Genomic DNA, 22,042 nt, shown 5'->3' with positions numbered 1-22,042 from the left:
TCTGATGGTGGGTACAGCACCATCCCACTGCAGCCAGTGTCTGATGGTGGGTACAGCACCATCCCACTGCAGCCTTAAAGGATATCAAGGCTAAGTTCTACCAAACACTTTCTTTAGCCATGCTTAGAATAATTGGCTCCTCTCCCCACTTCTTCAAATACAGCCATTGCTTGGTGTCCATAGAGGATGCTTTCAAAACTCCTCCTTACCAAGGTACCTAAATCCACATATGCTCAAGTTCTTTACATAAAATAGTGCCATGTGTACAGAGAACCCATTCCTTTTCTCCTAGAGCAGTGGTTCTCAACTGTCCTAATGCTGTGACCCTTTAATACAGTTCCTCATGTTGTGGTGACCCCCAACCATGCATTTTCATTGCTACTTCATAACTGTAATTTTGATATTGTTATGAATTATAATGCAAACATCTGTGTTTTCTGATGGTCTTAGGTGACCCCTGCATAAAGGTCGTCTACCTACATGCTGAGATAGAAACCACCTGGAGAGTTCAAACCACCTCCCTTGGCTTACAATACTGAAGATGGTGTGAATTCCTTGTGAGCAGTTGCTTCTCTGTAGTATTTAGGGAACAACTGTGACCAAAGAGCCAAAATGCCTGTGCTTTTTCAGTACCAATGCATTCTTCTTGGATATTCTGGACCCACGGTCAATAAGGATGGCCGAAGAAAGCACACATCCAGAGGATGGCTAATACTGTCGATGAGCCCTGGGCTTTCTTCCCATTGATGGGGAAGTAACAGAACTGTGTGGTGAAGGAACCAGCTGGCTGGGAAACAAACACTGCAGTAGTTTCAACCGGAGCCCCAGTTATCATCGAACACTAGGCACACCAAGATTCTCCCCTCCCCTCCTCACTTCTGCAGAGAGATGGAGTAAGGGCTGAACTGGACACGGACAGGATCTAGCACTCCTGGTCCCGCAGCTTGTCACGTCTGACTGCAGGAGAGGCAGTCAGCTGCCACTCATCTGACTCCGGAAACTTCTCTAGCTGTATCCCCGACCCTCCTGACCACCCAGCTCCCAACCCACCCTTGTCTCCACCCCGAGAGCTCACCCTACCCGTGTGTATCCTTGATACTGATTTGTGGCTCGTAGGTGGAGACATGTCCAGTGTTTGCTGCCTCTTCCACACAGTCTTCTGGGGTTATAACTTCAGATAAGGTGGCTGTTTGGGTCTCCCTGTCAGTTCTAGATGAATCTTTCTGACGTCCCTGGACACATTCCTGCTAAAGAGGCTGGCTCAGCTCTGCCTTAGCTTGCCAAAGCCAGCCTGCCTGTTCTGGCGAGAAACTTTCTTCCGTCATGTTGGCTTCTTGAAATGATATCAACCCTTCTAATTTATGCATCAAGTAAGTTATTTTGTGTTTCCTGAAAGCCAAGCCAGAATGACGTCATGACCCTGCAATGGCGTCCACAGCTAAGACTGTAGGACCAGCATTTTCTAGGTGAACACCAAGGACTTTTTCCATTTGTTTTGTCCTTGCTGCACCTGCCCCGTCCCCATCATGGAACCACAGAACCCAGCAGAAGCCTTGACCTCCAGAGGCCCTTAGGCTCTGGGGACACTTGAGATGCCTTCTACAAGGACTTCAAGCCACTCTTCTCACTGTTCCCTGGGTGATGACAAGACAGGGGGGACTGGGATGGGAGCAAGGCATCCTCTGACGTGGGGGTCGGATCAGCACTTCCCTAAATGGGGAATGTGTGGAAAATTCCTAACTGGTGCCAAGCACATGAACTCCTGTATTCACTCAAGAGGGCTAAATATAGACACCAGCATCAGCCATCCACATTGTCCTGGTGACAAAGTCCAGGCCTTGCAGAGTCCAGGGAAGCCATTCGTGACCGGGAACTGTTTAGTCTAAGACAGACTTAACTTCAGATGGGTACCTGGGGAGCACTCATGGTCTCCCCAAGTCAGCAGCTGCAGCTCTGCAGCCACACCTCCGTTTGAGCATGGGCCTCTCCTTCACAGTACTGGCTCTCCATTTGTTTTAGCATGGCAGGGAAATCTTAGATGTGGAAGCCAAGATGACCAGGGACCGGGGAACAATGAGTTCACCCTCCTTCTCCAGTCCTGAACATAGGCACCACAGCAGGCCTGCTCTCCCGGAGCCTACCCACCTTTGAAGACTTGGGTCTCTGTGCCACAGTCTTCCACAGACCCCTGCAAATTCTGCCATCTCTCTTTTCTAGCTAGACCCACCTGGCAGAGCCGAGAACTCATTCATTCCTGTGTCACCAAGCAACTGGACGTGTGGCCAAGCCCCGAGTCAGTCTGCCACACTCTGTTACCTTAACCTGCTTAGTCACCGGGAGTTACCTGTTTAGATGGCTGACACCACGTCGTGGGACTAGTGGTAACAGGAAGTGAAACTGTCTCTCCTAGTTAACATCACCTGTGTGACCACACTTGGGCATCAGCCAGCCATGCACCTCCTTGAATGAGCAGCCAATCAATAAAACTAAGACTGCACTCCTGTATCCCTGGATGGCTTCTCCTCCGTGACTCCAGAAACAGGAAGCTTATATGCCATCACACACTGACTCAGTGCCGACTGCATGCCAGGCAAAAGGCATTTCGGCCTCCAAGAAGCCAGTGTCTCAGAGCGAGCCAGTATACAAGCAATTAAAGAATAGTGCGAGCTAGCCCAGGAGCCTAGGGATGTCTTGGAGATTTAGACTGAGGTCAGAGGAGGAACAACAGGGTCAGTGAAGGGAGTTTCCAAATGGCACCAGGGGCTTCTGGGAACCTTTGTCACCCCAGCAGATGGGCCCAGAATCTTCATCTTTGTAACTTCTGACCCTGGTCTAGGATATTCACTGAAGAACTGTTGTTTGTCTACAAGAGATACTGAGGGCCACTTATGAAATTCACTGTAGACTTAGCAAGCGTGCTCCTAAGAAATGTTTCCCTTGCCTTGTGTATGTGTGTGTGTGTTTATGTGTGTGTACGTGTATTTATGTGTGTGTATACCAGGAACTCTTAACAGTCTTTGCTATATTTTTTAAACGACATATCATATATTGTACTTATTTAAGTGCACATGTGTGCATGTGACTGCCAGCACCTGTGGAGGCCGCGTGTGTCAGACCACCTGGAGCTGGCCTCACAAGCGGTTGTGAGCCACCTGAGGTGGGTGCTGGGAAGCCAATCTAGGTCTTCTGCAGGAACAGCCAGTGCTTTTAAGTGCTGAGGCATCTCCTCAGCCCCCTTCCCATACTTTTAAGCTGCTCCGTGTAAGTGCTAATCACAAGGCACTAAGCATGCGATGTGGGCCATGCTGTTCCCAAGCTAAGCAAAATAAGACCACACAGATAAGAAGTGGGAGGACTCGTGTGCACTGGCACATACCTGTAATCCCAGAACCTGGGAGGTAGAGACAGATGATTGCACGTTCCAGGCCAGCTTAGGCTGAACATTAAGACCGTGCCTCAGAGAAGAAAGGAAGGTAGGGGTCTCTCTGGTATTGGAGTGAATAACTGGGTCCTTTCTATTGTGAATTAAGATGCATACTTCCACACTAAGTTTGATGAAGTTAGGAGTTTTCCTCTCTTCTCTGAGATAGCATTGCCTCTTACCCATGAACGTGGGTTAATTCAACTTGGGAAAAATGTGTCAAGTTGGGAAAGTATTTTCTTTGGTACCTTCAGATGAGCCAGTCCCTCAACACACACATCTCCATGGTAATTTCCATTCACAGATTATTTATTTTCAGTGTGGGTATTAAAACATGTGACCAGATTTATAACAGAGCTCTGGGGGGAAAGCCCTTGAGATGTGAGGTGACCTTTTATTCTGCCCTGGATTTAAGATAGTGCTGACGCAAGGTTTGAGTTAATCAATAAGTATTATTTTTTCCCAAATAATTAACACGAAGCTCTTGTATTTGTATAATGACCCACTTTCAACTCAGAAATGAAATTTAATACAAATCCATTCAACACAAAGTACCGCTTATATTTCATCTTCTTCCATGCACTCCCGTGTCTCATTGTGCAAACAGTACGCTCAAATCCTATGTTAAAAGAAACCAGAGTGACTGAACTTAAAATGTCGCTCCAGCTTTTGCCCCTGTGCCTGCTGGGAGAATCACTTGTTAAAAGAAAATATCTTGTTTACCCCGGAGACAGTGGCTAATGAGGGAGCATCATCCAGGCAGGAAGATAACGAGGGTATCCACATCTGGATGCCTAACGAGCAACTGGAAAGGACAGAGACTGATGGGGCTAAGGAGAAGGAAATCGAACATGCAAGGTAGGAGCCTTCTAGAGGCAAAGCAGGAGAATGGGAAACGAGCCAGCATGGAGAGCTTTAACCCATTTATGCTGCACTTAGGAAACCTTCTGACTTTGTGTGGACCCAGTCACCTTCCCCAAAGCATGGCCGTCAAGCAGCCTTACAACCAGGTTACATCTCTGCTAAAAACAAAACAAAACAACAACTCAGACAGATCTGCACTTTCCCATTAATACAAGTTAAGAAATGCAAGTCTGGCTTCTTGGCTGGAAAATTCTCTGCATTTTTTATGCATTGCATTTTCTTCTGTGTTTATCCTGAAAACTACCCTCTTGTGATTCTTCATGTTGAGCAAAGGCACTTTTCTCTTGTACTCTTTGCTTGTAGTTACAACCCCACTCCTTGTCAATTTAACAAAACTCTACCCCATTTATCCAAGTGCAATTCAAAAATTCCACTCCATCTCCAAGAACCTTGTCTGGGATTCTCCCCCAACTTGTTTCAGAGTTGGGGAGTGGTGAGAACCTTCATTTAATTATCCTCTAGTCTGTAACTAGTGTTTAATTGCTCAGTGTGTGTCACTGTTGTCTATACAACCTGCAATTTCCCTGGAAAATGTGAGAGCACAAGGGAATTGGTAACTGATAAGAGGCTGTTCATGTTTCTAAATAATTCTTTGATAGTCTCTGCAGCACCGACACATGGAGGAAAGCAGGAATAAACATGGCTAATTGGATAGCTTTGGGAAATTGGGAAGACAAGAGGCATGGATGGTTTTAAAAGACTTATTTATTTTATGTGTATAGGCGGTTTGCCTGCACATATTTATGTGCAGCACCTGCATGCAGTACCCAAGGAGGCCAGAAGAGGGCACTGGATTCCCCTGGAACTGGAGTTATAGATGGTTGTGAGGTACCACATGGGTGTTACGAATTGAACCCAGGTCTTCTGCAAGACCAGATCTCCAGCCCCAACACAGATCATTTTAAAGAAATTTTTTTTTCTCACTTGGCAGTTTTGTTTTTATTTTGTTCTTTAGGAAGAGTGCACAGTTTCTCCTGGAGCACGAGGTTAAAGAGCCATCCCCAGGCACTGCTTTCTTAGCCCCGTCTCTGAAATGACTTTAAATGTTACTTTCACATCTATCATTTTTTAAAACAACACCTTAGCTCCAGTGTCGTCAAACTGCAAAAGAACATATTGTTATCTCTTAAAATCAAATGTTCTCTCTCAGGGTTATGGGACACAGTGGAAAAGGTTTGGTTTCGGAGGGAGAACAAGCTGGGCTAGAGCAGTCAGGAGAACTTCCTAGTGACCTCTGCCACACATGAACACTTTTCAAACTACATAGATGCTCAGCTGTCGGTACTGACAGAGAGCGGGGCTTACCCAGATCTACAGCTTGACACGCCCAAAGGCAGAGGGAATCCTGTCTCCTGGCACAGCGCCTGGGTGACAGGTAGCTGTGTAGTGAAAGAAGGATCCAGGCATACTTCCTGTGAGGTTATCCTGAAAAGCAAGCAGCAACACAAAAACGCTTGCTTTGGTTTTAAAAGAGGGAGTCGCCAACTCCTTCCCAGAGCACCTGTAAATATAGGGATTTTACACTGATGTGGGAACACTCTGCTGAGACATGGCGAAAAAAAAAATCAAGAAATATGGTGTGCGCATAATGAAAAGGGTCAATAATGCAATTCAACGTTTTGTTTTTATCACAGAGAAGTTAAGTACTGAACTTAGGGTTTCAAAGCCAAAACAAATGACAGCTACTTAAATATCACACTTCTAAAGAGATGGGTAATATCGAATTATTTTCCAAAATCCTTGATTTAAGAGAAAACAGGGGCAAGTTCACTTCAGGATTTATTCTCTCTCTCTCTCTCTCTCTCTCTCTCTCTCTCTCTCTCTCTCTCTCTCTCTCTCTTTCTCTCCAGCCCAGGCTGAACTGGAACTGGATATGCAGACCAGGATGACCTTAAAACCATAGAGATCCATCCCCTGCCTCTGCCTCCAGAGCGCTGGGATTAAAGGTGTGTCCCACCCCTGGACAATCTTTATTCCAAAGGTAAAACTTTTTTTTTTGAGATAGGGACTTATTATGCTGCCCTTGGTGGCCAGACTTCACAGTTTACCAACCTTACCCACTTCAGCCCAGCAGCTGAGATTACAGGCAACATCTCCGTGTCTGGCTTTATTTCTGGAACTTTTTGACCTGAATTCAAGAGCACAAACTTTATGATAAGGTTGGGCATCTGGCTTCTCTTTCCCTTCAGCAAAGTATTGTTAAAAAGCTCCCTTGAAGGCCTTTCTGCAGCCACATCTCCTGAAAAAGAGCGGCTACAGTGGTGGTTTTTATAGCCACTTCCTGTATGTCTATTTCTTAACAACACACACATACACAGCGTAAGCTCTGACTCTGGCCAACAGATGCCAAACTCGCTGGCACGTCAGTACCCGAACCAAAGTCCTAGGTGAGTTTGAAGGGACAGCTTAGTCTTCCGAGATGGCGTGTGAGTGGTAGGTCAGCATTCATGAGCAGAGCTGACAGAAGATGATCCCCACTGACGGCCCTGTAATGAGTTTTAAATTAAGCCATATATTTCCCCGTCACCTGGTCACACACTATATCCCAAGCTATCTACGAGTTGATGCCACATGGGTAGAAAAGAGGCAATTTCAGGCTTCTTGTCCCTCGTGAGATTCCATTTCATGCATCTTTGATGAAATATATAGCACAAGAAGAGTTCTTGCTGGTAGTTATCTAGAGAGAGAATTAAAAACGCCCACGCCCCTCTGTAAGTGCCCAGACCAGGCAAACATCAAAAGCAAAGCCGGTCTTTGTGTTGAATCACTGTGCAGTGCTTGTTCTGACTCGATTTCACTTCTTCAGCTGTGGATTTTCTTTTTGGTGAACCCCCAGCCTCCCTGGCTCACCAAGGCTTGGCCCCATGCTACCTACCACTTTGTGACAGGAGAGTCCCATCGCCAACTCTATAGACCCTGTGCCTACTTCTCTGACATGGACAATCAAACCCAAGAGGAAATGCTCTTTAAATCCAGAGTGATAAACTTTCCAAGTTCCAGTGTGGTTTAGGGAAAACATTGTGCCTAGCTGACCCGCATCCCGCCCACACCAGAACATCTTAGGTTTCCCAGGTGCATAAAATGCACGAAGAACCTTCCCAGGATTCCCCTGGCAGTTTGGATTTCAAGACCTTCCCAGTATGTCTGCAAAATGCAACAGTTTTATCTGAGCCTGCAGGAACATAACATTATGTAAGGCCCCGCAGAGCTCCAGGGAGCAAACGCTTTTCCGTGAGCACCACTCACGATCCAGCACCCTGGAAGGAGAACCCGGAGCTTCCTGCTCACCAACAAAGCACATAGGCATGCGAGGAAAGGGGAAGGGGGGGGGCAGAGGTGGATGCTCGCACCTTCTCTGCTCGGACCAAGGAGGAGGGGAAGAGAGGAGAGGGAAGGCCAAGTACCTTCTGGTCCAGGCACTGAAGGCAGTTATAAAGCTTGCAGCAGCGGTGGCCCATCCCGGCGGGCTGGCTCCACAGCACCTGCATTCAACGTCTCAGCCGTGGTCCCTAAGCCGAGGTGCTGGCTCCCAAAGGGACGCTCCGTGGAACTGTCACAACTTCCATGTGGTCTCCCGGCTACCTTATTTCTCCTGATAACTTCAGCGATTGCGGAGAGGAGGACCCGGGAGGAGAGGGCGGGGCAGCTGGCAAATCCTCCTGCGAGGGAGGGGCGGAAGCCCGGCTGCCGGCGCAGCAGCGGCCGCAGCAGAAGCAGCAACAACAGCAGTGAGGGCCACCTCGTCTCTGGGAATCCTCAGAGCCGGGCGGTTGAACTGTCGCCTGACAACCCAGCCTTTGACAGTGGCATCTCCCTGAGCAGACAGTCGGCTGCTCTGGGTGCGGCACTGTCTCTGTACCGCGCAGACACGCCTAGAGAGGAAGCAGGGCACACACAAAAGGAGACCCAAGGGGACCAGGGGTAGGGGGTGGAGGTAGACCAAGGCGAGCTAGCCTCTCCCTGAGTCCTAGCTGCCTGTCTGGCTAAGAAGTAAACATATATTTAAACGTGACAGATGGCAAGGTCTCTCTGTCCAGGGACTCCACTGTCCACAGGGAGGGCTCGAGGGCAAATCTTCATGCCTCAAACAATTGCTTGGGCCTCATTTGTTGACATCTTTACATGTAAAATGTATTTTACAAAACCTTAAGATCGCTGCCCTACACAAACCATACAAGAATCTTAAGGACTTAAGATTAAATTGGGATAGGAGGCAGCTGTTTCCCTTAAGCAAATGGCCTACCAGTCTTTTATGGGATTTGAACTTTCTAATCAGCTTGTAATTTCTCAAAATGAAGAAGAGAATGGGCAAGAGGCAAAAGTTTTCTTCAAAAGAAAAACAAAAGAAGAGACCTTGTATTTTAACCTGTATTTATGCAACCCGGGAAGGATAATATGCAAATACTTATAAAATTAGCTTTTCAGCAGAAAAATCCCAAAACTTATCATCAACAAAAATATAAAATTACAGAGTTAGAGATATGGCTCGATGGTTAAGAGTGCTTGATGCTCTTTCATAGGACCTGGATTCTGTTCCCAGTACCCTTATGGGACAGCTCACAACCACCTGCAACTTCAGGCCCAGGGAATCAAACGTCTCTTCTGACATTTAACATAAATTCCTCCCGGGTCTTCCTCTCCACAACTGCTGAGGTTATCAAGAGAAATCAGGAGACCTCATGGAAATTGTAACAGCTCCCAGGGGGGTCCCTTTGGGAGCCAGCACCTCTGCTTAGGAATGCCAGGGACACACTGAAGGAAGGGGCTGCAGAGTCAGCCTGCTGGGACGCGACCACCACTGCTGCAAGCTTTGTAACTGCCTGCAGCGTCGGGATGAGAAGGTACCCTGGAACCCACAAAGCATTACACACACACACACACACACACACACACACACATGCACACACACGCGCGCACACGCTAAAATAAATCTAAAATAATGCACACTTTTTTTTAAGGAAATTTGCCTAAGGCTATAAACAGACAATGCATGCTGAAGCTAGGTGAACTTATTAACCTAGCAGATTTTCCCACAGATTTGAGTTAAGTAGTAGAAGCCGTGTGGATTTACAGAGGACTATTTGGTGATCAAATAAGAATAAACTGGAATGTTTGCCCCAGTGTTGAAATCAGAAGCACACGCCTTTCTTGACTCCTACCAGATACATCAGGAGAATCTTAAGGACAGCAAATTGACTAGAACTAACAAATCATTAAATATCCAAGCTCTTTGGCCCAACATTTCCTCTTCTACCCCACAGCAGGGCTCAAAGCAACAAGCAAGGATACGAGCTTGGGGTATTCAATACAGCATCACTTGTAAACACGGAATAGCACTCCTGCCCCATGTTGTCAAGGCATCCTACTATACAGAAAGGGAGTAAGCTCTTGAAGGAGAAAGTAAACTTTTCCCCCAAAGCACAAAGCAAAGGCTTACTGGATATGGTGGTACACACCTCTAACCTCACCGCTCTAGAGGTGGAGACTAGCCTGGGCTACACAGTGAGACTCTTTCTCAAAAGAAAACACAAAACAAAACAAAAATCCTACTCCTACACATGCATACACATGCATGCATAAATGTGCACACACACACACACCCCACACGTAAGCATACACACACACTTGGGTAGTTTTGAAATGATGTTTTAGAGATACTCCCTAACAACCAACCAACATAGAGTGGGAGGCAGGAGGATGAGATAATTTCCTCTGTCTTTATTATTAGGAACACGTTTTGGTTTGCTTTCAAGTGAAATGTCTAGGGGAAAGGCAGGGACCTTCCACCCTCCAGGCTCTGGGGAGTGGGGAGGCAGGTGTGGTGATCTGAACGAGAATGACCCACACCGCCGCACACATTTGAATGCTTGGTCTCCACTTGGTGGAACTGTTTGGGAAGGATCAGCGGGTACAGCCTTGCTGGAGGAGCTGCGTCACTGGGAGTGGGCTTTAAGGTTTCAAAAGCCAGGCCTAGTGCCATTCTCTTTCCATCTCCTGCTCGTGGGTCAGATGTTCAGCGACTGCTCCAGCACCATGCCTGCCACCTGCCTGTCACCACAATAACAGCCATGACAGCCATGGGCTCACCCTCTGACACCACCAGCAAAATCTCAACTCAATGCTTTCTTATAAGTTGCCTCGGTGACGCTGAGTCTTCACAGCAATAGAAGAGGAACCAAGGCGCGAGGCTTTTGCTTTGTGGAGACGAGATTGGATCATTCCCTAGGACGGAAGACGCTCTTGCACTTTGACCTTAAACCCGGGCTGAAACTTCTACAGAAAAGTCATTGCGTACAAAGTGGCGATTTCACACACTATATTCAGAACAGTGTGAACAGTAGTCAAAAGGCAAACGCAGTCCAAGTGTCCATGGGTAGCTGAAGGTTAAAAGGAATATATATGCAATGGAATATTGCTCTGCTTAATTAAAAGAAGAAAAAAATTGTTGACAGATCCCCTGTTGTCAGCATTCTACCACCGAGTCATACCGCCAACCTCAAATGGGAGACTGCACACAGACCACAATATGGCTGAACTTTGAGGACATGATACCATGAATAAACAGACTGTAAAAGAAGCCAGAGCCATGTGAAAGGTTATCCTGTGTTAGCTGTCTCATTATTGAGTCAGAATGTTGCAGATCCAAGGTCAAGGAGCTATTTTTAGCCACCCACTGTCCATCTCTATGGCTGACCTAACAACCTTGTAACTATCATGTGAAACTTTCTGGAACGTCCTAACCAACTCCTAGCTTCCATCAACACAAAAGCTAAGGATGTTATCGGGTCACATATAAGACCTCTACCAGAGATTTCCCTACTTAGCTGTGGACCCCTGATTCTTCCAATTTAGAAAACACTTTGAGTTATTACTTTCTTTTGCTCTGTAACTCTTAAGACTTTCTTGGAACATATTATATGGGTTCACCAGAGCTCTCCTGGGGCATTCTGTGTCTTGGAGATCTTGCAGGAATCTTTCTACAGGACCAGTGCCTTCAGGAGCCCCAGAAGGACCTAGATGGGGTAGATGCTAGGATGGGTCAACCCATGGCCCAGTTGTGGCCCTGGGTTTTAGCCAGTCAGATTAGATCAAACCACCTGGGCCACCTGCCTTGGGTCCTGCAGTGGCGTCAGCTCCCCCATATGCATGCCCTCAGGGTGGGTTCGTTCTTACCTGTGGTGCAGGGTAGGGGCCCTCTCTCCCAAGTGCAGGGGCTAGCTCTCTTGCAGTAGTGGGCTCTCTAGCAAGAGGTAAGGCCAGCTTTCCCAGGGCAGTGAAAAGCAGGGCGGGCTCAGTACAGCCCTTGGATTTCATCTCGCATCATTCCTGAGGCCTCCCGAGGTGCCACTGGCCACAGATATCAACACAGACCCCGGCTGCAGTTGGACCACGGACCCAGACAAGGCCTTTGGCAGCAGCTTAGGTTCAGGCAACATCCTGGCTTTGGGTGGAGGGAATGGCCACTCAGGTGGGAATGGTTCCAGCAGCCTTGTGGTCACTGGACCTCACTAAGGCCTCAGGTTGCAACTGCAACCCTGGGCCTCTATGTGACCTTGAATGACAGTGTAGGACCCAGACTTCAGGTCAGACTCCCAGCAGCGGTAGTAGGACCATGGGCCACAACATGGTCCTAAGCAGTAGCTGGGTCTGTATGTCCCCACTGCCCCCAGCAGCAGTATGGCCCTGAGACACCAACCTGATCCTTGATCTCGGGTGTCTGTACAGCCTTTAATGGCAACAGGAACATCGGACATCAGCACAAACCCTGGCTGCAGTAGGGTCACAGACCCTAACATGGTCCTCAGCTGCAGCTCAGGCCCAGACGTCACCATGTCATTGAGTCACAGTGCAGGCCCCTCAGATGGATGCTTCCTAGTTCTTGGTCACCAACCTGGACTCAGGTTGTTGGTTTGACCCGGGGTTTCTTCATGGTGCTCAGTGGTAAGCTGAGCCGTGTATGTCTATCTGGACCCTGGTCACTAGATTCCAGACATGGCCCTCTGCGGTAGCCTGGTCCCAGATGGTGGCACAGGCCACCCATATCTGTAAGGCTCCTACTGTGGCATGACCCCCTGACTCCATCCAAGCTGCAGGCTCCGATCCAGATCCCCGACCTCTGTATGGGCCCCCTGGTAATCTGTGCCACAGAGTTCAACGCAGAACCGAGCTGTAGCTGGGCCTTGGATGCAGACATGGCTCAGGCAGCAGCCTGGCCTGGTCGACATCCTTGTTCTGAGTGGTAGCCCTGGCCACCCAGATCAGGATGGCTCTGACTGCGCGTGGCTGCTGGACACCAACAAGGCCATATAGGATGCAGCCCAGACCTCAGGCTTCATGTGGCCTTTGGTGACACCATGGGGACATAGGTATTAATCTAGACCTCAATTGTGGTAGGACCACAGGCATAGACACGGTCCCCGGCAGCAGTCTAGGCCTGGATTTCACCATGGTCCCAGGTGATGGCAAAAGTCACCCAGACCAGTAAGGTCCCAGTGGCAGAATCACTCGTGAACCCGATCTTGGTCCCAGGAGGCAGCGCAGCACTGAAGTCAGCATGGCGCTCATTGGCAAGAGATGCCAAGGATATAAACACAGACCCTGGCGACTATAGGACCAGAGACCCACATCCGGCCGACATCACCATGGACCCAGAGGGCAAGCTGACCTCCACCATCAGCCCAATCCTCTACATCCACCTTTCTTCACTTATGTGCCTTTCCGTGAAGTATGACCCATTCTGCTTCTCTATCTCTCCCCATTCTCTGTCCCAGGGACCCAGGCTGGCTTTTTTTCTGCCTGTTGGGAAGGTCTCAGCTAGGCCCCCTCTGCACAAAATCTTGTTCTGTAACTCTTAAGACTTTCTTGGAACCGTTTCCATATTAGGACACATTAATTGGGGCAAGCTAAATCTGTGTTCCCAGGCTGGGGAGAAGCAGGTAGCAAAGAAGGTAGAGAGCTAGGCCCAGGAGAACCCATGGTTAGCATATGGGAGCGAGACGCCCACGGAGAGGAAGCTGGAAGTGTCCTTGCAAGGCTGAGGCCACCACGTGTACAGCAGAAGCCACCAGAGTGTCCTTCGCTTGTTACAAAACTAAAGCCCACACCCTGGGGTAAGACTTAAGACATTAACATGACATGGAGAGTTGTATGCAGAACTATATGTAAGAGCATGTGCCAAGAAAGCCCACACCATGCAAATGAGTCCCCAAAGATACAGAAAGTGACAGAATCATCCCAATTCTGTGAGTGGGACTGTTTGAGTGTTGGAGGTACCCTGGGTCAGCAAATGCCCTAGTGGGAGTGGGAGGGGAAAGGGGGGTCAGCAGGCACAGAACTTCAGTGTTTCCCAAGACATTGCAGCACTGGACAGACCACCGGCCGTAAAACGCTTGCTGTATAAGCCTGAGCTCCAATCTCCGGTGCCCACGTTAAAAAAATAAAAAGTAAAAAGAAATAAAGAAAGAAAAGCTGGTGAGACTGAGAGAGGAGGAACCTTGGGGCTTCCTGGCCAGAGAGTCCAGATTCAGGGACAAACTGTCTCCACAAATAAGGCGGAGAGGGACTGAACTCTGGCCTCCTCAGGCATATTCAGGCATATCTGCACGCACGCACACACACACACACACACACACACACACACACACACACACACATACACACACACACATGCATGCACGCGCACATACACATAGATACTGCAAAATAACACAAATGTACTTAACAATACTGAAGTATGTACTTAAAAATAGCTAATGCAGTTAAAGCCAAGAATAGTGGCACACACTTGTAACTCTAGCTCGCAGAAAGCTGAGGCAGGAGGACTGCCACGAGTTTCCTGCCAATTTAAGCTACTTAGTGAATTCTAGGTCAGACTGGGCTACACTGTGAGACTTTGTCTCAAAACAACCAGTGCCCCCCAAGGACATTTACAATAGCAAAATTTTATGTATGTTTTAAAAAGTACAATAAAAAAAATGGCAGCTTGTATTTTCTTGGATACAAAAAGGCCCTGGGCCACAAGCGTGGATGCAGTCAAGCTTGAGGGAGTAGGAGGGCAACAGGAGGCTCCTCGGGCCAAAACTTTTCAGTGGGGATGTTTACTCAGGCAAAACTATCATCCTGAAGGAAAAAGTTTCTTTCTAAGCCAGGATATTCTGCCTTATTAGAAAGCTGCTATTCACTCATAGATAATATGCCACAAACCTCACAAATGCCCTGTCCATGGAAGAGAGAGAGAGAGACAGAGACAGAGAGACAGAGACAGAGACAGACAGACAGACAAGGGGGCAGGGCTAGATTTCCTGCGTGGCCGAGGGTGTGGATTGAATCACACATGGTTCCGACATCCCACCTGTGATATGATTGCCCGGGGTTCAGCACCCTACTGCTCTAGAATAGCCTCCTTCTCCTCAGTCAACATTAGAGACACACTCAAAACAAGCAATAAAAACACCACTGGAATCCACTTCTAGTCTCAACAGTCCACAAAACTTTGGCACCTTTGTTTCATCCATTTTTTTCTATTTTGGTTTTTCAAAACAGGGTTTCTCTGTGTAGCTCTGGCTGCCCTGGAACTCACTCTGTAGACTATGCTGGCCTCAAACTCACAGAGATCTGTCAGCCTCTGCCTCCCGAGTGCTGGGATTAAAGGTGTGTGCTACGACTGCCTGGCTTGGTTCATTATTTTCATCACCCAGGTTTAATAATCATCAGGACTTTGATTGGGATGACTCCAGGTGCTTGGGAGGCTGAGGCAGGGGGATAAAGTTCAAGACTGGCTTGGCTAACAGAGCAGATTGAAATACAGTCTGGCCAATTTAGCAAGAACCCTTTTAAAAATGAACATGGCGTGCTTTAATCCCAGCACTCGGGAGGCAGAGACAGGCGGATCTCTGTGAGTTCGAGGCCAGCGTGGTCTACAGAGTGAGTTCCAGGACAGCTAGGGCTACACAGAGAAACCCTGTCTCTAAAAGAACCAAACCACACTAAATGGACAATGGAAAATGTACAGTAGCTTGGGGGTAGGGTTAGCCTGGCTCCTACACAGCCCCCCTTCAATTTTCAGAAACTAAAAAGTCAACTGATTTTTTTCTTTAAAACTTTCTTTTTTCCTCTCCTTTTCATAAGTGTTCTACAGCAAAGTCCTACTTACTTCAGCATATAGTGATAAAAATCACGGACATTTTCTTATCTACGATGAGACCAAACATCTAATAAAATGGACACTGTATCTTTGGCCTCTCTTATCCAACTTATGACAAAATTTTGCTGATCTCCACTTTTTTCCTTCTTTGTCCATGGATTCCATTAGGTCCGGGTCTGCTGGACCCCTTCTCTCTCCCTCAGGTCACAAGCTTATTCGGACTTTGCCAGTCGCCTCACGAAATGCTCCACAGCTCACCTGCCTCCTTCCTTCTCTCTAATCTCAATTCATTTGTTCTCCAGGCTGGGTTGGACTCAAGTTCAGTTCTAGGAGGTAACAGTGTCACAGATGTGGGACTGTGGGCATGTCAGGAAACACACGATGGCTGGGTAGTCCTTCTACAGTTATTAGCTGAGATCTATATATAAATTATTCTCTCCAACTGGGCATTCAGCACTTACTTGCCTAGCAATCCCAACAGTCTGGGTTTGAGCCTCAGCTAGTGTAGTAATAACTTCCTTCATTATTTTAATCGCTTCCAATATACTGTGCCCAGCAAAGACAATCTGGAAGCAAATTCCTTCGCTTTGGAGGGCTTGTGAGGGCCCACAGATGGGAGCCTGTTCCACCTTGACTGGAGGTCAGAGGGTTTGAGCTTATTTTTGCTCTTTAAAGTTGTTGACAATAGATGAGGCTACACACAAGAGATCCTGACCTAGGGTGTGGTTAATTAGTATTTTGGGTATCGAGGTGGATCCACTCCACCTGGACCAAGGGTTGGAGAGTTCAAGTCTATTCCTTATATCCTGTTAAGGCAGTCTATTGCCTCCTCCCTCCCCTTCTGGAGTGAAGTATATAAATAAGCACGTGGAAAATAAAGGTGGATGGATTCAGAATTCAGTATGCACTGAACTTCCTTCCTGCTGTTGTTCTGTGTTTCTGTCACTTATTTTTCTCAGATCTGGGTTCCTTTTGGTTAACAATTCGAATCCTCTCGCCCCTACCCTGGGACGTATGTGTTTTGTCAAGGCTGGTCTTTCCACAAGTGCTGACTTTGAATAAAATCACGGTACTGGAGGAGAACCCATGGAGGCGGCTGCTGATGGTGGCGCTCGCTTTCTTGAATTTCTTTCTGAGCATTCTTATAAATTAGGAACTGGTGTTTGCCTTAACATGCACCCACGCTTTGATCAATTGCATTTAACCTTTTCAGATACTCAGTGTACTGAAGATTTACCCTATGGAGAAATTTCTTGGTGGCCCCTCTGCCCTTTGACACAGCTCATCTGTCTTCCTTGCTATCTGGCCGAAGAGATCAGCGACTCTGGGGTATGTTTCCTGCCACAGACCTGGAATCATTCCACCTTGCCAGGTAGGAGCAAGACTTCCTTCTGGGTAGGGATGGCAGTTGGACTGCACATGCTTGAGCGTCATCATCATCACCTGAGGACCACTGGGAGGAAGGAGGTGTCCCTTAAAGGAGGTGATCCTTCCCATTGAAAAATATCCTTTGAAAAAGAAATCCAGATTTGGGGGGGGCAGGGACGCTGATAAGGGGACAATTCCTCCTTTGGGGACCTTTGAAGCTGGGGCTTGACTCTGGATGGAGGATCAATGGCAGTGAAACTTAGATGAAAAGAAATTGGTCCTTTCCAATGGTGGTGAAGAGGGAGTGGGATGGGGTGGGGGCAGGAGGGGAGGGGGTAGGGGAGCATGAAAGGTTGTACACTCTGAATAAGAGTTCTCCAGGGCTAGGAATCTAGCTCAGCACTAGGGCCTGAGTTTAGCTCATGTGAGACCCAAATTCAATCCCCCCACTACACAAACAAAATAACCAAAACTCCAGGGACCCCCATTGTGCTCCCCTTATCTGCAGACACTTAGCCTCTCAAAGCCAAACAGAAAAGGGCTTAGCCTTCTGGCATTTGGCACACTTGGAACTGGGACGTCATGGGCTCCTGATGCAGTGTGGTGGCTTTTAATTCTTTAAAGAGCTTGAGATGTTGGAGCTGGAGAGATGGCTCAGTGGTTAAGAGCACCGGCTGCTCTCCTGTAAAGGACTGACCTGGTGAGACAGGGTATCACTACGTAGCCCTGACTGGTCTGGAACTCTCTCGGGACCAAGCTGGCTTTATAACTCCAGACTGGAGTTAAAAGAGATGTGAGCTGCACACAGGGGGGAGCTGGGAACCCAACCTGGGTCCTTTGGGAGAACAGCAAGTGTCCTAATCACTGAACTATCTCTCTGGCTCCATAATGGACTCCATCCCTCTGGAAATGGGAGCCAAAATACTCTTTCAAGTCACCTTGGTCCTGGTATCTTAACATAGCAACAGAAGAATCAAGAGAACATCTAAACGACTTCTCTCACAGCAGCTCACCACAGCCACAGAAATCCACAAGGTTTTCTGGTCTGCACACAGCTCCATCTTGTTTCCTGATACTTGCATAGCCAGATCCTGAACTATGTCAGAACAGGGGCACAGACTGGGCTGTTTATTTCATTTTACATCTGACAGCATGAGGTGCCAACAAAGATGTTTTCGCTCCCCTTTCTGATGTATTAATGATAAATTTTGCAAGGTACCAATTTTTCGAAGATCAGAAAGTCATTGTACTTTGCAAACATGACATGACAATGCCCCCCCACACACATAATGAATATATTGATACATTCTGTCAAAAAGAGTTATGCTCCTGCTTTCTTAAAATAGCCATTTAAGCAAAACAGGCGGGGGGATCCCCAAAGAGGCTGTTGAGCTGCTGCACAGAATAGCTGGTTGCCTCATTAAAGACAGGGATTTCAGGCAACCTGGTTAATAAGTCTGGCCTCGCAATGAAAAACACCATCGGTTTGTTTAATACGCTAAAGCTTGTCTGTATCTCGGACTGTATCCACACTGGAGGGTGGGCCCTGTTTCTCAGCCAGCACATGTCTTGGTTTTCTTCATTCTAAGTCATTGGGCCTCAGCTCACTCACCATGAACCAACAGCCAAGGAAGTAGCCTCCCCCTTGTATCTTTTCTTTCACTAGCTCCCCAAGTATGGCCTAACAACTGTACCCTGATTTTCAATGCCTCTGCTTACAGTATTTGACTTTATAAACGACAAGAAAGCAACGCACACTTAGTAAACACTGGACCACAAAATTTGAATTTGGATCTTTCTTGGGTAGGCAATATGGAGCTCGGTCCTCTAGCTTATGCTAACTTGAGGCAGTGACTCCATCTCTCCCAGTTAGCCCCGTGGCCTCGAGGGGGAGTCACATCTAAGTTATGACCTGCTGGCAAGCTACAATGGCCAGTTAGGCACACTGTTGATTTATAATATTCTTTAACATCATGTTTATAGGGCTGGGTTTGAACCCAGAGCCTCAGATGTAACAAGTGTTCTACCTCCAATATTTTCAGCCTCCACTGTGTTTATCAGGCATAACTCCCCTATAAATATCTGTCATAGTTAGCTGCAGTGTGTCAATCTGAAACAAACCCAGAGTCTCCTGGGAAGAAGAAAAGCAGCTGAAGAACTGCCCCTGATCAACTGTGTTTACATCTCAGCATCTTCTTAATTGCTAATGGATGTAGGAGGGCTCAGCCCACTGTGGGCTGTGCCATCCCTAGGCAGGTGAGCCTGGGCTATAAAAGGGAAGTAGCTGCTCAAATCAGAGAAAGCAGCCAGTACACAGCATCCCTCCACGGTTAGTCTCTGCCTTGGCTTTATGATGGACTGGAACTCATCAGCCAAATCACCTTTCCTGCACACGCAGCTTTCTGTCAGGGTTTTACCACAGCAACAGCAATGCCAACCACACTCCCTTCACGGTCGCCTTGTCTTGTCATGCCAACAGCCGCCAACCGGACCTCTCACTCCCCTGGACCTCTCCTACAATCCCATTCTTCACCCAGTTGCCGGGGTGACCTTCTAAACATGGAAAGCAAGCGCCATGCCAGCATCACTAAATGGCATTTAGGGTAGCTAGCCATCATCCCATGAATGGTGAGTGGGAACAGATCTTCAGTTTTCCTTCCTTCTGTCCCCCTTATACATGGAGGTGCAGGGCCAATGCCTTCATTCCCCCTCCCATTCCTTCCCCATCTCCCCAGCTCGTCTTCTTCCTTTCCCCGGTTTTCCTTCAGCTTGGATATCATGCATACAAGGGTATGATAGGGACACACAAAGAACCACACAAATGCCTTCATGGATCTGGAGAAAGTCCAGGGTCTGAAAATCACACAACCATGCTTGATTTGTCCTTCTGAGTTCGACTTGCTGTGCTCAACACAATGATCTCCAGTTTTATCTATTCTTCTATGCAATGACAATAATTTATTCTTTGGGGGGAATGGGAGGGTTTGAGACAGAGTCTTATGGCGTAGCCTTGGCCATCCTGGAACTCCCTATGTAGACTGTAGATCAAGCTGGCCTCGAACTCACAGACATCCACCTGCCTCTGCCTCCTGAGTGCTGAGATTAAAGGTGTGTGCCACTACACCTGGCTAATTTCGTTCTTCTTTATGGCTGAATAAAACTTCATTGTGAGACCAGCAAGATGGCTCAGTGGCTATTTTGAAGCATCTTGCATGCTGGAATGAGGTTCACTCGGTGGTGGTGAATGGTTTTGATGGGAGTTGAACTGCACTTGCAAGCATTTTATTGACAATTTTTGCATCTTTGTACATCACAAAGATTGGCCTATAATTTTCTTTTCCATCTTCCCTCTTTTTTTTTATTGTGACATTATCTGATTTTAAAAACCTTTTTATTGATTCTTTGTGGATTTCACATCATGCACCCAGATCCTATTCAGCTCCCCTTCCCTTTGTCTTCTCCCTCTGCCCCTGCAACCCACCCCCCAAAATCAAAATACAATAAAATTAAAAAGAAAAGAAAAAAAATCTCCTCATGAAAGCCGCAGTGTGGCACAGTAAGCCACACAGTGTGCCCCTCAGTCCACACATCTTTCCTTGCAAGTGTTCACTCCAATGAGTCAATTAGTCTGCTTCTGCTGGGCCCTCGCTGGGACTCCTCTTGGACATCTTGCTGTTGCCCTACGGCATGGAGATCCTGCAACTTTGGAACTGCAGAACCTGGCTCTTTACGTGCTCCAGCAGATCACAGATGCGGTGGACATGGGAGTGGGCCAACTCATAGCCCTGGTTTTGAGCCTGGGTGGTAGCTGATGTGGTCAGCCCACCAGCTCTCCCTCATCCTGATCACCAGGGGGCGCTCTCTGGCCCCGCCCCAGTGAGCTTGCCCACTGCTGCAAGCAAGGAATGAAGCCGGTTCTCCTGCTCTGGCCGGTTCACCTGCATCAGGCCAACAGGGTCAGCTCTACTGTGTGCTGCCCAGGGGGGGGGTGTAGAAACTACTCTCCCTAGTGCTGAATTTTATGACGCACAAGACCAGCTCTCCCACTTTCATGACCTGTGGCCAGCTTTGCCATCTCTCCCTTGCCCATGCCACCCTATGGCAGATGAGGGGCTGGAGCTGTCTCTGCCACTGACTCAGATCCTTGGAGCCAGCTCACTTGCACCCCTGTCAACGGTGTCAGCTCTATTGTGCTGCCCAGGAGAGGTGCAGGGCCTGAACCCCCGCCTGAGGGCTGCAGTTAGTGAGGGGCAGGATCAGCTCTCTCCTGCCTGACACAGGAAGTGAGGGGCAAGGAGCAGAGGCATTATCTGGTTTTAATATCAGGGAAATACCAGCCTCATAAAACTAATTCAAAAGCATTCCTTTTTATTTTATTCTTTTATTTTATGAATCAGTTGGAGGAACACTGGTGCCAGCTGTTTAAACATCTGGTAGAATTCAGCTGTAAGTTCATCTGGAATACAGCTTTTTCTTTTTCGCAAGACTTTTTATTACTGCCACAGTCCCAACTGCACATTATCAATCTGCTTAAATTGTTTACAACGCCTTAGTTTAGTCTGGGTAGGTCTAGAAACTTATCCATTCTTTCTCCCTCTCTCTCTTTTTTTCCAGATTACTGGAACAGGTTTCCAAAGCACATGTTAGCGATCGCCTGAGTGTCCTTGTTGTCTGTCATAATGCCTCCTTTTCCATCAGACCCTTAGTAATTTGAATCTCTTCTTTCTTTTGGTTATTTCAGATAAAGATATATCGATCTCATTTCTCTTACCAAAGAACCAACTGTTAGCTTTGCTGGTTTTGTTTTTGCATTGCTCTTTTTACTTCCGTTTCATTAATCTCCGCCTTCATCTCTGTTATTGATTTTCATTTACTGGCTGTGGGTTTGGCTTGTTCTTAATTTTGAAGGGCTGGAGAAACGTCAAGTTTTCAGTTGAGATTTCTGTGTTTTAAAAAAATAGCTATTTCTTTATTTTTATGTGGGTGACTACTTGCATGTCTGTGCATCACAGTGTGTAGTACCTGAGGAGCCCAGAGGGGGCGTTAGAGCCCCTGAAACCGTGACTGGCAGCCACACACAGGTGCTGAGAATTGACCGCGGGTCCTCTGCAAGAGCAGCCAGTGCTCTCAGCCGGGAAGCCCTCTTTCCGGCCCTATTTTCTTCTATTTGTTTAAGACTTGTCTGT

The 22,042-nt window shown here is 47.6% G+C and overlaps 1 protein-coding gene across 3 annotated transcripts in view; it reads right to left on the bottom strand.

Moving 5' to 3' along the window:
- The window catches only part of Mtus2 (microtubule associated scaffold protein 2), a 374,670-nt gene that overhangs the window by 46,306 nt on the left and 306,322 nt on the right, over nucleotides 1–22,042 (bottom strand). The window contains exon 1 of one of the 3 annotated variants that reach the window (XM_013350977.2): nucleotides 7,750–8,182. The exons of the other annotated variants lie outside the window; for them this stretch is intronic. Coding sequence (XP_013206431.1) covers nucleotides 7,750–7,833 — 84 coding nt within the window. The 5' untranslated portion in view covers nucleotides 7,834–8,182. Of the gene's footprint in view, nucleotides 1–7,749; nucleotides 8,183–22,042 lie in introns of those variants that run through there. 3 annotated transcript variants of the gene reach the window in all.

The sequence above is a fragment of the Microtus ochrogaster genome, chromosome 2, assembly GCF_000317375.1.
Source record: "Microtus ochrogaster isolate Prairie Vole_2 chromosome 2, MicOch1.0, whole genome shotgun sequence".
NCBI lineage: Eukaryota > Metazoa > Chordata > Mammalia > Rodentia > Cricetidae > Microtus > Microtus ochrogaster.
The sequence above is the reverse complement of the archived record's forward strand: the minus strand, read 5'-3'. Positions and strand labels throughout refer to the sequence as shown.